Here is a 16,277-nt window from a genome sequence, read left to right on the forward strand (position 1 = left end):
CCCCCTGGGTTCAGGGATCCCCCCTGGGATTGAGGATCCCCCTGCAGGATGTGGATCCCCCTTGGGATCAGGGATCCTCCTTATGGGGTCAGGGATCCCCCCCCCAGGTTTTGGGATCCCCCCATGGGATGCGGATCCCTCCGGATCAGGGATCCCCCGGGATCGGGGATCCCCCTGCAGGCTGTGGATCTCCCCCCCCCCCCATGAGTTCGGGGATCCCCCCGGGGTCCCGGCGCGTTTCCCTCTCCGCCCCGATGCGGTTGACGACTGCCGTGGGGCCCAGCCTGGATCCACCGGATCCCCCCTGGATTCCCCCTGGATCCCCGGGCTGGGCTCTGCGAGGTGGCCGGGGCCGGGACCCCCCTGCTGCCGCTGCCACCGCCGCCACCGCCCGGTGCCCGAGCCGCCCCCGACGCCCCAATCTGCCCCCGTGCGCGGTGCTGCACGTGCCAAGAGCCTGAGCCGTGCACGGCGCTGCGCAGCCCTGATCAGCCCCCGTGCGCGGCGCTGCACAATCCTGGTCCCCTGTGCACGGCGCTGCACGTCCTCAGTGCCCCGTGCACGGCGCTGCGCAGCCCTGATCAGCCCCCGTGCGCGGCGCTGCGCAATCCTGGTCCCCCGCGCACGGCGCTGCATGTCCTCAGTGCCCCGTGCACGGCGCTGCGCAATCCTGCTCCCCCGCGCACGGCGCTGCACGTCCTCAGTGCCCCGTGCGCGGCGCTGCGCAATCCTGCTCCCCCGTGCACGGCGCTGCACGTCCTCAGTGCCCCGTGCACGGCGCTGCGCAGCCCTGATCAGCCCCCGTGCACGGCGCTGCACGTGCCAAGAGCCTGAGCCGTGCACGGCGCTGCACAGCCCTGATCAGCCCCCGTGCGCGGCGCTGCGCAATCCTGGTCCCCTGTGCACGGCGCTGCACGTCCTCAGTGCCCCGTGCACGGCGCTGCGCAGCCCTGACCAGCCCCCGTGCGCGGCGCTGCACAATCCCGGTCCCCTGTGCACGGCGCTGCACGTCCTCAGTGCCCCGTGCACGGTGCTGCACAGCCCTGATCAGCCCCCGTGCGCGGCGCTGCACAATCCTGGTCCCCTGTGCACGGCGCTGCACGTCCTCAGTGCCCCGTGCACGGTGCTGCACAGCCCTGATCAGCCCCCATGCGCGGCGTTGTGCAATCCTGGTCCCCTGTGCACGGCGCTGCACGTCCTCAGTGCCCCGTGCACGGTGCTGCGCAGCCCTGATCAGCCCCCGTGCGCGGCGTTGTGCAATCCTGGTCCCCTGTGCACGGCGCTGCGCAGCCCCAGTCCCTCGTGCACAGCAATGCAAAGCCCTGATGCCTCGTGCACGGCGCTGCACGTCCTCAGTGCCCCGTGCACGGTGCTGCACAGCCCTGATGTCCCGTGCACGGCGCTGCACATCCCACGGGCCTGTGCTGTGCACGGCGCTGCACGTCCCCAACACCCCATGCACGGCGCTGCACAGCCCCAATCTGCCCCCGCGCACGGCGCTGCACAACCCCAGTCCCCCGTGCACGGCGCTGCACGTCCCCAAGCGGAGCCGCGCGCGGTGCCGGCGGCAGTCGGTGGCAGTCGGTGGCAGCAGTGGCGGTGGCAGCAGCCACCTCGCGGCGGTCGTCCCCGGGGCGGCGGCAGCGACGGCGGCGGCAGCGGCGGCTCCGCGACGGCTCTGAAGCTGCCTCTCTTCTCTCCCCAGACTGTGTGCGGATAGGCTGCCTCCCCAGTAAGTCCCGCGCGTCCGCCCGTCTGTCCCTCCGCCCGTCTGTCCCACCGTCCATCTGTTCATCCGTCCCATCATCCCTCTATCCAACCGTCCCTCCATCCATCCATCCCGACGTCCCTCCAGCCATCCCTCTGTCCATCCGTCCATCCATCCATCCTGCCGTCCCTCCATCTGTCCCTCTGTCCGTCCATCCGTCCATCCCTCCATCTGTCTGTCCGTCCGTCTGTCCATCCGTTCATCCATCCCACCATCCCTCTATCCAACTGTCCCTCCATCCATCCATCCCGACGTCCCTCCATCCGTCCCTCTGTCCATCCGTCCGTCCATCCATCCTGCCGTCCCTCCGTCTGTCCCTCTGTCCATCTGTCCGTCCATTCATCCGTCCCCCTGTCCATCTGTCCATCCCCATCCGTCTCTTTGTCTGTCCCACCATCCCTTTATCCGACTGTCCCTCCCTCCATCCATCCGTCCTGCCATCCCTCCGTCCGTCCCTCCGTCTCCGTCCTGCTATCGCTCCCTCTGTCCGTGCGTCCTGCCGTCCCTCCCTCCATCCCTCTGTCCATCCCTTCTTCCTTCCTTCTCTCCCTCCCTTGGGTGTCTGACCCCCCCCCGGACGCCTGGGCCCCTGCACACGCACACGTCAAGGGCACCACGAGGGCTTGGCGTGTCCTGGGCGTGCACGTGCCTGGGGGGACACGGGGACACGCGTGTGCAAGGACATGGGGACACGTGGGGACACGCGTGTGCAAGGACACATGAGTGCAGGGACACGCGTGTGCAGGGACATGGGGACCCGTGGGGACACGCGTGTGCTGAACACGTGTGCAGGACACAGGGACACGCGTGTGCAAGGACATATGGGTGCAGGGACACGCGTGTGCAGGGACACAGGGACCCGTGGGGACACACGTGTGCGGGGACACGGGGCCGTGGCGTGTGCTGGCCTCGCCCGTCCCCTCGTGCACACGCAGGGACCCGGCGTGTCCGGGACGGGGCACACGCGTGTGCAGGTGCCCGAGGCCCCGCGCGCCCAGGTAAGGCCGGTGTTGCACACGCGTGTGCAGGGGGGGGCCGGTGTCGCACACGCGTGTGCGCGGGGCCACGGACGCAGGTGGGGGGGGGGACGCGGGGGGCCCTCGTGCAAGGGGGGGGGCGACCCCTGTTACCCCCCCTGCCCCCCCCCAAGGGGCCCAGGCGTCCGGGGCTCCTGCCCCCACCTCGGAGGGGCCCCGCGGGGGGGGGGGGGGCAGGGACACGCACACGCGTGTGCACACGCACCCGCACGCCGCAGCCGTGTCCCCCCCCCAGCCCCGAGCCGTGTCCTTGGCGTGTGCGGTGGCGGCGGCTCCCGCGGGTGGGCGGCGGGGCCGGGACACGCGTGTCCTTGGCGTGTGGGCGCGTGGGCGTGTGCACGCACGGCTTCGGGGGGGGGTTGCGCCCGTGTGCCTGCACCCTGGCCGCAGGCTGCGTGGGGGGTGCGTGGCGTGTCGCAGGCGTGTGCGTGGCGTGTCGCAGGCGTGTGCATGCCGCGTGTCTGCGGCCTGTGTGCGTGGCGTGTGCCGTGTCGCAGCCGTGTGCGTGCAGGGTTGGCTGCAGCCGTGTGCGTGGCGTGTCGCAGCCGTGTGCGTGCAGGGTGGCTGCAGCCGTGTGCGTGGCGTGTCGCAGCCGTGTGCGTGCAGGGTGGCTGCAGCCGTGTGCGTGGCGTGTCGCAGCCGTGTGCGTGCAGGGTGGCTGCAGCTGTGCAGGTGGCGCGTTGCAGGCGTGCGCGTGGCATGTGGCTGGCGTGTCGCAGGTGTGCAGGCAGCACGTTGCAGGTGTGTTGGTGGCGTGTGTGCGTGGCATGTTAGCCATGCGCGTGCAGGGCACTGCAGCCGTGCAGGTGGTGCGTTGCAGGCGCGTGCGTGGTGCTCAGGCGGCATGCGGGCAGTGTGTGCGTGGCGTGTCGCAGCCATGTGCATGCAGAGTGTTGCAGCTGTGCAGGTGGCATGTTGCAGGCGTGTGCGTGGTGTGCAGGCAGCGTGTGTGTGGCGTGTCGCAGGCGTGTGCATGCAGGGTGTTGCAGCTGTGTGCGTGGTGTGTGTGTGGTGTGGTGCAGGCATGTGCATGCAGGGTGTTGCAGCCGTGCAGGTGGTGTGTCGCAGGTGTGTGTGTGCAGGGTGTTGCAGCCGTGTGCATGGCGTGTGTGGTGTGTTGCAGGCATGTGCATGCAGAGTGTTGCAGCCGTGTGCATGGCATGTTGCAGGCGTGTGCATGCAGGGTGTTGCAGCCATGTGCATGGTGTGTGTGTGGTGTGTCACAGGCGTGTGCATGCAGGGTGTTGCAGCCGTGTGCATGGTGTGTGTGTGGTGTGTTGCAGGCGTGTGCATGCAGGGTGTTGCAGCCATGTGCATGGCGTGTGTGTGGCGTGTCGCAGGCGGGCGCATGCAGGGTGTTGCAGCCGTGTGCATGGTGTGTGTGTGGTGTGTCGCAGGTGTGTGCATGCAGGGTGTTGCAGCCGTGTGCATGGCGTGTGTGTGGCGTGTCGCAGGCGTGTGCATGCAGGGTGTTGCAGCCGTGTGCATGGTGTGTGTGTGGTGTGTCGCAGGCGTGCGCATGCAGGGTGTTGCAGCCGTGTGCATGGCATGTTGCAGGCGTGTGCATGCAGGGTGTTGCAGCTGTGTGCATGGTGTGTGTGTGGTGTGTCGCAGGCGTGTGCATGCAGGGTGTTGCAGCCGTGTGCATGGTGTGTGTGTGGTGTGTCGCAGGCGTGCGCATGCAGGGTGTTGCAGCCGTGTGCATGGCATGTTGCAGGCGTGTGCATGCAGGGTGTTGCAGCTGTGTGCATGGTGTGTGTGTGGTGTGTTGCAGGCGTGTGCATGCAGGCATGTTGCAGCCGTGTGGGTGGCGTGTTGCAGCCGTGCGGGTGGCGTGCGGGTGGCGTGTGCATGGCGTGGGGCGCCGCGGCATGGCGTGTGCGTGGCGTGTGGGTGGCATGTGCGTGTGCATGTGCGTGGCGTGTGCGTGGCGTGTGCGTGGCGTGTGCGTGGCGTGTGCGTGTGCATGTGCGTGGCGTGCGGGTGGCGTGTGCGTGGCGCGGGGCGGCGCCGGGGCGTGTCGGCCGCGCTGACGGGCGCCCCGCAGGCAAGGGCCCCGAGACGCTGTTCGCGGGGCAGCGGCTGGACGACAACGAGTGGCACACGGTGCGCGTGGTGCGGCGCGGCCGCAGCCTCCAGCTCTCCGTCGACAACGTCACCGTCGAAGGTGCCGGCGCGCGGGGGCACGCGGGGGGCACGTGGGGGGACGTGGGGGCACGGGGGGACGTGGGGACAGCAGGACACGGGTGCGCACAGCACGGGGTCGCGGGTGCACAGGGGACATGGATGCACATGGGATGGGGGTGCATGGGGACATGGGGACATGGCACAGGGATGCGGATGCACGAGAACTTGGGGATGGCGGGACACGGGTGCAGAAGGACACGGGTGCACATGGGACACGGGTGCACAGGGGACATGGATGCACATGGGATGGGGGTGCATGGGGACCTGGGGACAGCAGGACACGGGTGCACATGGGGCATGGGGACGTGGGTGCACAGGGGACACGGGGACATGGGGACATGGCACAGGGATGCAGATGCACGAGAACTTGGGGATGGTGGGACACGGGTGCATGGGGACACGGGTGCTCATGGGACACGGGTGCATGGGGACGTGGGGACAGCAGGACTTGGGCAGGGCTGTGGGCACAGGGACATAGGCGCAGATGTGGGTGCAGGATATCAGGGTGCAGGGCCGCGGGTGCCGATGCAGGTGCGGGGGTGCAGATGCGGGTGCAGAGGTGCAGGTGCAGGGGTGCAGATGTGGGTGCAGGGGTGCAGATGCAGTGCAGGGGTGCTGGTGCAGGGCTGTGGGTGCAGATGCAGAGATGTGAGTGCAGATGTGGGTGCTGATGCAGGCCCACAGGTGCAGGGGTGCAGATGCAGGTTCAGGGATGAAGACACAGGTTCAGGGGTGCCGATGTGGGTGCAGGGGTGCAATGCAGGGTTGTGGGTGCAGATGCAGGTGCGGGGGTGAAGATACGGTTCGGGGTGAAGATGCAGGTGCAGGGGTGAAGATGCGGGTTCAGGGGTGAAGATGCAGGTTCAGGGGTGCAATGCAGGGTTGCGGGTGCAGATGTGAGTGCAGGGGTGCAGATGTGGGTGCAGGGGTGCAGATGCAGGGTTGCAAGCGCAGATGCGGGTGCAGGGGTGCAGATGCAGGTTCAGGGGTGCAGATGTGGGTGCAGGGGTGCAATGCAGGGTTGCGGGTGCAGATGCGGGTGCAATGCAGGGGTGTGGGTGCAGGTGCAGGTTCAGGGGTGCAGATGCAGGTTCAGGGGTGCAGATGCGGGTGCAGGGGTGCAGATGCGGGTGCAGGGGTGCAATGCAGGGTTGCGGGTGCTGATGCAGGTGCAGATGTGGGTGCAATGCAGGGTTGTGGGTGCAGATGCGGGTGCAGGGGTGCAATGCAGGGTTGCGGGTGCCGATGCGGGTGCAGATGTGGGTGCAATGCAGGGTTGCAAGTGCCGATGTGGGTGCAGGGGCGCAATGCAGGGTTGTGGACGCAGGTGCAGGGGTGCAGATGTGGGTGCAGGGGCGCAATGCAGGGTTGCAGGTGCAGATGCGGGTTCAGGGGTGCAGATGCAGGTGCAGGGTTGTGGGCGCAATGCAGGGTTGTGGGTGCCGAGGTGGGTGCAGGGGTGCAATGCAGAGTTCTGGGTGCAGGTGCAGGGTTGTGGGTGCAGATGCGGGTGCAGGGGTGCAGATGCAGGTGCAGGGTTGTGGGCGCAATGCAGGGTTGCGGGCGCCGGCGCGAGGCCCGGGGGCGCGAGGCTCCCCCCGCCCCCCCACCCACGCCCCCGCCCCCCCCCCCGGGAGCAGGGCAGATGTCGGGGGCGCACACGCGCCTGGAGTTCCACAGCATCGAGACGGGCATGGTGACGGAGCGGCGCTTCCTGGCCGTGGTGCCCTCCAACTTCCTGGGCCACCTCAGCGGGCTGCTCTTCAACGGGCTGCCCTACCTGGACCTCTGCAAGAACGGCGACATCAGCTCCTGCGAGCTCAACGCCCGCTTCGGCCGCCGCGCCATCGTCGCCGACCCCGTGGCCTTCCGCGGCCGCGGCTCCTACGTGGCCCTGGCCACGCTGCAGGCCTACGCCTCCATGCACCTCTTCTTCCAGTTCAAGACCACCGCCCCCGACGGCCTCATCCTCTTCAACGGCGGCAACGGCAACGACTTCCTCGTCGTGGAGCTCGTCAAGGGGTGAGCGGGGCCGCGGGCGCCTCGGGGACGGGTCTAGGGACCTCGGGGACCTCAAGGATGCGTCGAGGACCTCAAAGACCTTGGAGATGGGTTGAGGACCACAGGGACCTCGGGGATGGGCTGGGGACCACAGGGACCACAGGGATGGGTTGAGGACCACGGGGACCTCGGGGATGGGTTGAGGACCACAAGGACCTTGGGGACGGGCTGGGGACCACGGGGACCTTGGGGACAGGCTGGGGACCTCAGGGACCACAGGGATGGGTTGGGGACCACGGGGACCTCAGGGATGGGTTGAGGACCACAAGGACCTTGGGGACGGGCTGGGGACCACAGGGACCTCGGGGATGGGCTGGGGACATCAGGGACCTCAGGGATGGGTTGAGGACCCTGGGGACCTTGGGGATGGCCTGGGGACCACAAGGACCTCGGGGATGGGTTGAGGACCTCAAAGACCTTGGAGATGGGTTGAGAACCACAGGGACCTCGGGGACGGGCTGGGGACCTTAGGGACCTCAGGGATGGGTTGAGGACCTTGGGGACGGGCTGGGGACCACGGGGACCTCAGGGACGGGTTGAGGACCACGGGGACCTCGGGGATGGGTTGAGGACTTTGGGGACCTCGGGGATGGGTTGAGGACCACGGGGACCTCGGGGATGGGTTGGGGACCTCAGGGATGGGTTGAGGACTTTGGGGACCTCGGGGATGGGTTGGGGACCACGGGGACCTCAGGGATGGGTTGAGGACCACGGGGACCTCAGGGATGGGTTGAGGACCTCGGGGACCTCGGGTATGGATTGGGGACCTTGGGGACCTTGGGGATAGGCTGGGGACCATGAGGACCTCGGGGATGGGTTGGGGACCTTGGGGACCGCGGGGATGGCCTGGGGACCGCGGGGACCTTGGTGATGAGTTGAGGACCTCAGGGACCTCAGGGACAGGCTGGGGACCATGGGGACCTTGGGGACCTCGGGGACCTTGGGGATGGCCCAGGACCACGGGGACCTCAGGGATGGGCTGGGGACCTCGGGGATGACCTGGGACCCCAGGGACGTCCTACTCCTCCTGGGGACCTCTGGGATGGCCTGGGACCTCGGGGACGACCTGACCTTAACTGGGACCTTGGGGACATCCTGGGGACCTCTGGGATGTCCTACCCCCCCCCCCGGGACCTTGGGGACGTCCAGCCCCCCTGGGGGCCTCTTCTCCAGCCTTAGGCCCCGCCCCTTTGCACCAGGCCCCTCCCCCTGGCACGGACCCCACCCCTTTGCACCAGGCCCCGCCCCTGCAGAGCGGGCCCTGGCCCCTGCTGTGGACCCCGCCCCCCTGGCAGCCTCTGCCCCACCCCTGCGCTTTAGGCCCCGCCCTGCCCATTGTTAGCCACGCCCCCAGCAGGAGAGGCCCCGCCCCTTCAGGCTGGGCTTTGCTCCCTGCAGCCCCAGCCCCGCCCCCCCCAGGCCAAGCCCTGCCCCTGCAGGCTGGCTCCACCCCCTCAGCATAGCCCCACCCCCATCCTAGCCCCACCCCCAGCAGTGGCCCCTCCCCCCCAGGTATTGACCTAGGCAATGGCCCCTGGGCTAGCCCTGCCCCCATTCCAAGCCCTGCCCCCATTCCAAGCCCCTCCCCTTGACCATTCCCCACCCCCTTGGCCAGGACCCGCCCCCTTGACCAGGCCCCACCCCCGCAGGTACATCCACTACATGTTCGATTGGGCGATGGGCCCTGGGCTAACCCCAGGCCCCGCCCCCTGGGACAGGCCCCGCCCCCCACCCCCGCAGGTACATCCACTATGTGTTCGACCTGGGCAATGGGCCCTGGGCTAACCCTAAGCCCCACCCCCATTCCAAACCCCTCCCCTTGACCAGGCCCCACCCCCTGGGTCAGGCCCCACCCCCTAACAGGCCCCGCCCCTGCAGGTGCATCCACTATGTGTTCAACCTGGGCGATGGGCCCTGGGCTAGCCCCGCCCCCTTGGCGAGGCCCCGCCCCCTTGGCGAGGCCCCGCCCCCTTGGCGAGGCCCCGCCCCCGCAGGTACATCCACTATGTGTTCGACCTGGGTGACGGGCCCTGGGCTAACCCCAAGCCCCTCCCCCTTGGCCAGGACCCACCCCCTTGGGCAGGCCCCGCCCCCTGGTCCAGGCCCCCGCCCCCTGACGAGGCCCCCGCCCCCCCGCAGGTACATCCACTACGTGTTCGACCTGGGCGACGGGCCGTCGCTCATGAAGGGCAACTCGGAGCAGCCGCTGCACGACGGGCGCTGGCACGAGGTGGCCGTGGCCCGCGAGGGCGGCAGCCTGCACGGGCTGCGCGTGGACGGGCGCCCCCGTCACCCCAGCACGGCCAGGGCGCCCGCAACCTCGACCTCAAGGGTGCGCCCCGCGCCCGGGGGGGGAGCCCCCCATGGCGGGGAACCCACGGGGTGCACGCGTGGCGGGGGGGTGCATGCATGGGGGGGAGCCCCACGGGGTGCATGCATGGGGGAGCACCCCTGGGGGAACCCATGGGGCACGCGCGTGCATGGGGGGGGGCATGTGCATGGGGGGGAGCCCACGGGGTGCATGCATGGGGGGGGAGCCCCACGGGGCACGCACGTGCATGGAGGGGGGCGTGCATGGGGGGGGAGCCCACAGGGTGCATGCATGGGGGAGCACCCCTGGGGGGAACCCACGGGGCGCAACGCGTGCATGGGGGGGGCATGTGCATGGGGGGGGAGCCCACGGGGTGCATGCACGGGGGGTGCATGCATGGGGCAGGCAAACGGGCATCCCATGATGGGGGAACCCATGGGGGGGAGCCCATGGGGTGCATGCATGGGGGGGGGTGCATGCATGGGGGGCAGGCATGGGGCAGGCAAACAGAGGTGCCCATGATGGGGGGACCCTGTAGGGTGCATGCATGGGGGGGGGAGCTCCTGGGGTGCATGCATGGGGGGGGGCACCCATAGGGTGGAGCCTATAGGGTGCATGCATGGGGGGGGGGAGCCCCTAGGGTGCATGCATGGGGGGGGGGGCGGCGTGCATTGGGCAGGCAAACAGGGGCGCCCACGATGGGGGAGCCCATGGGGTGCTTGCATGGGGGGGGGGGCACCTATAGGGTGGAGCCTATAGGGTGCATGCATGGGGTATGTATGCGGGGGGCACCCACGATGGGGGGAAGCCGTGGGGTGCAGGCTTGGGGGGGGGCACCCAATGTGGGTGCGAGTTTAGAGGGTGCATGCATGGGGGGGGGCACCTATAGGGGGGAGCCTATAGGGTGCATGCATGGTGGGGGGGGCGTGCACGGGGCAGGCAAACAGGGGTGCAGGCTTGGGGGGGTGCCACGGGGGGGGGCACCGATGTGGGGGGACCCATAAAGGGGAACCCATGGGGGGGGCACCTATGGGGGGGCATGCAAGTGGGGAGCACCCATATGGGGGATCCATGGGGGAGGGACCCATAGGGTGGCATGCATGGGGGGGGCACCTATGGGGGGAGCACCTGGGGGGGGGGTTTGTGCAGGGGTGGGTGTGCATTGGGGTGCACCCGGGGGGGGGGTCCTGCATGGGGGGGGGGGGCCCCAATGGGGGGTGCACCCGGGGGGGGGGTTGTGCATTGGGGTGCACCGAGGTGGGGTTGTGCACGGGTGAGTGTTCGTGGGGGGGGGGCCCACGGGGGTTGTGCATGGGTGGGGGGGGGTGCAGGGGGCCCCCGGGGGGGGTCGTGCAGGGTGGGCGTGCAATGGGGGGGCACCCAGGGGGGTCGTGCATGGGGGGGGTCCCAACTGGGGTGCACCCCAGGGGGGTTGTGCATGGGTGGGTGTTCACGGGGGGGGGCACCCAGCAGGGTTGTGCATGGGGGGTCCCCAATTGGGGTGCACCCAGAAGGGTTGTGCATGGGTGGGTGCTTATGGGGGGGGCACCCAGGGGGGTCATGCATGGGGGGGTCCCCAATTGGGGTGCACCCAGGGTGGGTGTGCATGGGTGGGTGATCATGGGGGGGCACCCAGGGGGGTCGTGCATGGAGGGTCCCCAATTGGGGTGCACCCAGGGGGGTCGTGCATGGGTGGGCGCTCATGGGGGGCACCCAGGAGGGTTGTGCATGGGGGGTCCCCAATTGGGGGTGCACCCAGGAGGGTCGTGCACGGGTGGGTGTTCACGGGGGGGGGCCCTGGGGGGGGGGGTCTCGCGCGGCGGGCGGCGGGGACGGTGACGGTGACGGCGGCGCCGGGGGTCCCGCAGGGGAGCTCTACATCGGCGGCGCGAGCCGGGCGCTGCTGGGGCGGCTGCCCAAGCTGGTGGCGTCGCGCGGCGGCTTCCAGGGCTGCTTGGCCTCCGTGGACCTCAACGGGCGCCTGCCCGACCTGCTGGCGGACGCCCTGCACCGCGTGGGCCACGTCGAGCGCGGCTGCGACGGTGAGCGCGCAGCGGGGGGGGGGCGCGGGGGGGCCTGCAGGGTGCACGGGTGCATGGGGTGTGCAAGGTGCACGGGGGCCACGTCGAGCGCGGCTCTGCGACGGTGAGCGGGGGGCACGGGGTGCACGGGGTGCACGGGTGCATGGGGTGTGCAAGGTGCACGGGGGGCCACGTCGAGCGCGGCTGCGACGGTGAGCGGGGGGGCGCGGGGGTGCACGGGGTGCACGGGTGCATGGGGTGTGCAAGGTGCACGGGGGCCACGTCGAGCGCGGCTGCGACGGTGAGCGGGGGGGCGCGGGGTGCACGGGGTGCATGGGTGCATGGGGTGTGCAAGGTGCACGGGGGCCACGTCGAGCGCGGCTGCGACGGTGAGCGCGGGACGCACATGGGGTGTGCGAGGGGGGGCGCGGGGTGCGCAGGACACATGCAGTGCGCAGGGCGCGTGGGGTGTGCAGGGCTGTGCACGGGGGGGCCCCAGGGCCGTGCAAGGTGCAGGGGGTGTGCAGGGGGCACAGCGCGCGTGGCGCGCGTAGGGGGAGCAGGGCACCGCGCGACGCACGGGGCACGCGGGGCAGGTGGGGGGCACGGGGGGCACACGGTGCTTGGGGCGTGCGAGGTGCACGGGCTGTGCAGGGTGCGCACGGGGCTGCACGAGGGCGCACGGGGGGCACATGGGGGGTGCGCGGGGCTGCACGAGGGCGCACGGCGGGGGAAGCAGGGATGCACAGGGGCAGAGGGGCACGTGGAGGCTCCCAGAGAGGGGGTGGGGGGGTGCACAGGTGGCACACGAGGGTGCACGGGGGGCGCAGGAGGGTGCACAGGAGCGTGCACAGGTTCGCAGGGGTGCACAAGGGTGCACAGGAAGGGTCCGAGGGCGCCCGAGGGTGCACAAAGGCACACGCGGGTGCACGAGGGTGCACGAGGGCACACGAGGGTGCGTGACCGCAACGCGGGGGACGCGGGGACACGGGGGGGGGGGGCGCCCGGGTCACCCCTCCGCGCCGGCGCCCGCAGGCCCCAGCACCACGTGCACCGAGGAGTCGTGCGCCAACCAGGGCGTCTGCCTGCAGCAGTGGGACGGCTACACGTGCGACTGCACCATGACGGCGTACGGGGGCCCCGTCTGCAACGACCGTGAGTGCCGCCGCGGGTGGCCCGGGCCCTCGCACGGGGCGCGCGCGTGTGTGTCCCCCTGGCCCTCGCACGGGCGCGCGTGTGTCCCCATGGACCTCGCACGGGCACGCGTGTGTCCCCCTGTCCCTCGCACGGGCACGCGTGTGTCCCCATGGCCCTCACATGGGCATGCACATCCCCATGGCCCTTGCACAGACACGTGTGTCCCCATGGCCCTCGCACGGACACGTGTGTCCCTTGTGTGGGTGCACATGTCCTTGTGGCCTTTGCACGGACATGTGTGTCCCCGTGTCCCTTGCACAGACACGTGTGTCCCTTGCATGGGTGCACGTGTCCCTGTGGCCTTTGCATGGACACGCGTGTCCCCGTGTCCCTTGCACAGGCACGTGTGTCCCTCACGTGGGTGCACGTGTCCCTGTGGCCCTTGCATGGACACGCGTGTCCCCATGTCCCTCGCACGGACACATGTGCTCCCGTGTCCCTTGCACGGACACGCATGTGTCTCTGTGGCCTTTGCACAGACATGTGTGTCCCTCACACGGGCACATGTATGTTCCCATGTCCCTCATATAGGTGCGCGTGTCCCCGTGGCCTTTGCACAGATGTGTGTGTCCCCGTGTCCCTCGTACAGACACATGCGTGTCCCCATGTCCCTTGCATGGGCACGCGTGTCCCTGTGTCCCTTGCATGGACGTACGTGCTCCCGCGTCCCTTGCACAGACACGCGTGTGTCCCCGTGGCCCTCGCACGGCCATTGCACACGCGTGTGGCACGAGGGTGTGCGAGGACGTGTAAGGACCCGTGACCCAGCACCCCCCACACACACCCCCCCAGGGGGCCCAGGCGTCCGGGAGCCCCGGCTCCCCCCACACACACCCCCCAAGGGGCCCAGGCGTCCGGGAGCTGCCCCCCCCGGCTCTGCCCCCCCCGGCCCTTGGGGTGCCGTGGGGCCGGGTGACACCCCGGGGCGACGCCGTGGGGCCGGACGGGGGTCCCGGGGCCGCTGTGGGGCCAGGTGATGCTGTGGGGCCACGTGTGGGTCCTGCAGCCGCCGTGGGGCCGGATGTGGGTCCCGGCGGTGCTGTGGGGCTGGATGATGCCTGTGGGGCTGGATGTGGGTCCGGGGGCTGCCGTGGGGCCGGATGTGGGGCCAGGCAGCGCCGTGGGGCCATGTGTGGGTCCTGGAGCCGCCGCCGTGGGGGCTGGAGGTGGATCCGGACGGTGCCGTGGAAGCCACCGTGGGTCCAGCTGTGGGTCCGGCTGGTGCCATGGGGGCCGCCATGGGGCTGGATGTGGGTCCGGGTGATGCCGTGGGTCTGGCTGTGGGGCTGGACGTGGGTCCAGCTGTGGGTCCCAGCGGTGGATGTGGGGCCAGACGTGGGTCTGGCTGGTGCCATGGGTCCAGCTGTGGGTCTGGCCAGCGCCATGGGTCCCCCATGGGGCTGGACATAGGTCCAGCTGTGGGTCCCAGAGGTGGATGTGGGGCCAGATGTGGGTCTGGCTGGTGCCGTGGGTCCCGGATGTGGGTCTGGCTGGTGCTATGGGGCTGCTGTGGGGCGGATGTGGGGCCGGCCGGCGCCGTGGGGCCGGATGCGGGTCTGGCTGTGGGTCCCGGGGCTGGATGTGGGGCCAGACGTGGGTCTGGCTGGTGCCGTGGGTCCCCCATGGGGCTGGACATGGGTCCGGCTGTGGCTCCCAGGGGTGGATGTGGGTCTGGCTGTGGGTCCAGCTGGTGCCGTGGGGCCGCCGTGGGGCCAGATGCAGGTCCGGCCGTGGGTCCCAGGGCTGAATGTGGGACCAGCTGTGGGTCCGGCCAGTGCCATGTGTCCCCCATGGGGCTGGACCTGGCTCCAGCTGTGGCTCCCAGGGGTGGATGTGGGTCCGGCCGGCACCGTGGGTCCCCCATGGGGCTGGACGTGGGTCTGACCGTGGGTCCCGGGGCCGGATGTGGGTCCGGCCGTGGGTCGGCGCCGCCGTGGGGCGGGGGTGGGGGGGTGTCTGGCCGTGGGGCCGCCCTCCCCCTTCCTCCTCCTCCTCCTCCTCCTCCCAGCCCCCCCCCCGCCGCTCCCTCCCCCCGCCTTCCTCCCTCCCTCCCTCCCTCCCTCCTCCTCCTCCCCCTCCTCCTCCCCCCGCCGTCCCTCGCCTCTGCAGCACACGGCGCCCGCGCCCCACGGCGCCCCACGGCACCCCGGCGCCCCCCGCGCCCCACGGCACCCGCAGCGCCGCCGCCGCCGCCGGACCCCCGCCCAGGCCAGCCGCCCCGCCGCCCCTCCGTCCCTCCGTCCGTCCGTCCGTCCCGCATCCATCCATCCGTCCGCCCGTCCGCCGCCATCCTGCATCCCGCGTCCCGCCGGCTCGCATCCCTCCATCCCTCCGTCCTCCATCCTCCATCTCTCCATTCTCTATCCTTCATCCCTCCATCCTCCATCCTTCCATTCTCCATCCCTCCATCCTCCACTCATCCATTTCTCCATCCCTCCATCCTCTGCTCGTCTATCCCTCCATCCTTCCATCCGTCATCCTTCCATTCGTCCATCCCTCCATCCTCCATCCTTCCATCCCTCCATCCTCCTCTTCTCTGTCCTCTTGTCCATCCTCCGCTCCTCCATCCCGCATCCCTCCATCCCGCATCTCTCCGTCCTCCATCCCTCGGCGCCTCCGTCCCGCCCTCTTCCCCGTCCTCCATCTCTCCAGCCCCCGGCCCTCCACCTCTCCGCCCTCCATCCCTCCATCTTCCACCTCCGGAGGAGCCGGAGGATGCTGGAGCCTAGCTGAGCCCCCCCCTCCCTCTTCCCCCCTCCCCGTCCTCCGTCGCCCCTTTCTCCTCCATCCTCCATCCATCCATCCGTCCGTCCATCCCCACCTCCATCGCTCCGTCCCTCCTTTCTCCTTCCCTTCATCCTCCGTCCTCATCCCTTCGTTCCCTTCATTCCTGCTTCCTCCATCCCCCCTTTCTCTGTCCCTTTCTCCATCCTCCTTCCATCCCTCCATCCCTCCATCCCTCCATCCCCCGGCCCCGGCCGCCCCCCGCATGCGCCCGCGCCCTGAGCCCCCCCCGGGGGCAGCCGGGGACCCCCCCGGCCCCGGGTTCGGCGCGGGGAGGGGGGGGGGCGTCTCCCCCTTTTCGGGGAGATTCGGGGCGATTCGGGGTCTCGCCTCCGGCGCCGGCTGCCGAGGGGGGGGGTTGGGCTCCCCCCCCCTCCCCGCCCCAGCCCGGTTTTGGGGGGATTTTTGGGGGCACCCGGGGCTCTCTTGGGGGGGGGGAAGGTCCGGACCCCCCCGGGCTCTTTTGGGGGGATTTAGGGGACCCCCCCGGCCCCGTTTTAGGGGGATTTTAGCCCCCCCCGGCCCCATTTTGGGGCGATTTGGGGCCCCATTTTGGGAGGATTTTGGTGTCCCTCCCCCCCCAGCCCCATTTTGGGGGATTTTTGAGCACCGCAGGGCCCCATTTTGGGGGGATTTCGGGGGATTTCGGGGCCTCCTCCAGCCCCATTTTGGGGGGGGATTTCGAGCACCACAGGCCTCATTTTGGGGGGATTTGGGGGGATTTTGGGCCCCCCTCAGCCCCATTTGGGGGGATTTTTGAGCACCGCGGGCCCCATCTGGGGGATTTGGGGGGATTTGTGGCCCCCCCAGACCTATTTTGGGGGTATTTGGGCCCATTTTGGGGGTGATTCGGGCCTCCCCCACCCCCCTTTTTGGTGCCCCCCACCCGGTTTTGGGTGCCGCCAGCCCCA

At 70.1% G+C, this 16,277-nt stretch overlaps 1 protein-coding gene across 1 annotated transcript in view; it reads left to right on the forward strand.

Moving 5' to 3' along the window:
* The window catches only part of LOC136995060 (neurexin-2-like), a 63,392-nt gene that overhangs the window by 23,334 nt on the left and 23,781 nt on the right, over positions 1-16,277 (forward strand). Inside the window, 7 exon segments of the mRNA XM_067314760.1 lie at positions 1,706-1,732; positions 4,853-4,972; positions 6,633-7,014; positions 9,193-9,337; positions 9,340-9,385; positions 11,233-11,406; positions 12,421-12,540. Of these exon segments, the coding sequence (XP_067170861.1) occupies positions 1,706-1,732; positions 4,853-4,972; positions 6,633-7,014; positions 9,193-9,337; positions 9,340-9,385; positions 11,233-11,406; positions 12,421-12,540 (1,014 nt within the window).

This window comes from Apteryx mantelli, chromosome 37 (genome assembly GCF_036417845.1).
Source record: "Apteryx mantelli isolate bAptMan1 chromosome 37, bAptMan1.hap1, whole genome shotgun sequence".
In the NCBI taxonomy this organism is placed as follows: Eukaryota; Metazoa; Chordata; class Aves; order Apterygiformes; family Apterygidae; genus Apteryx; species Apteryx mantelli.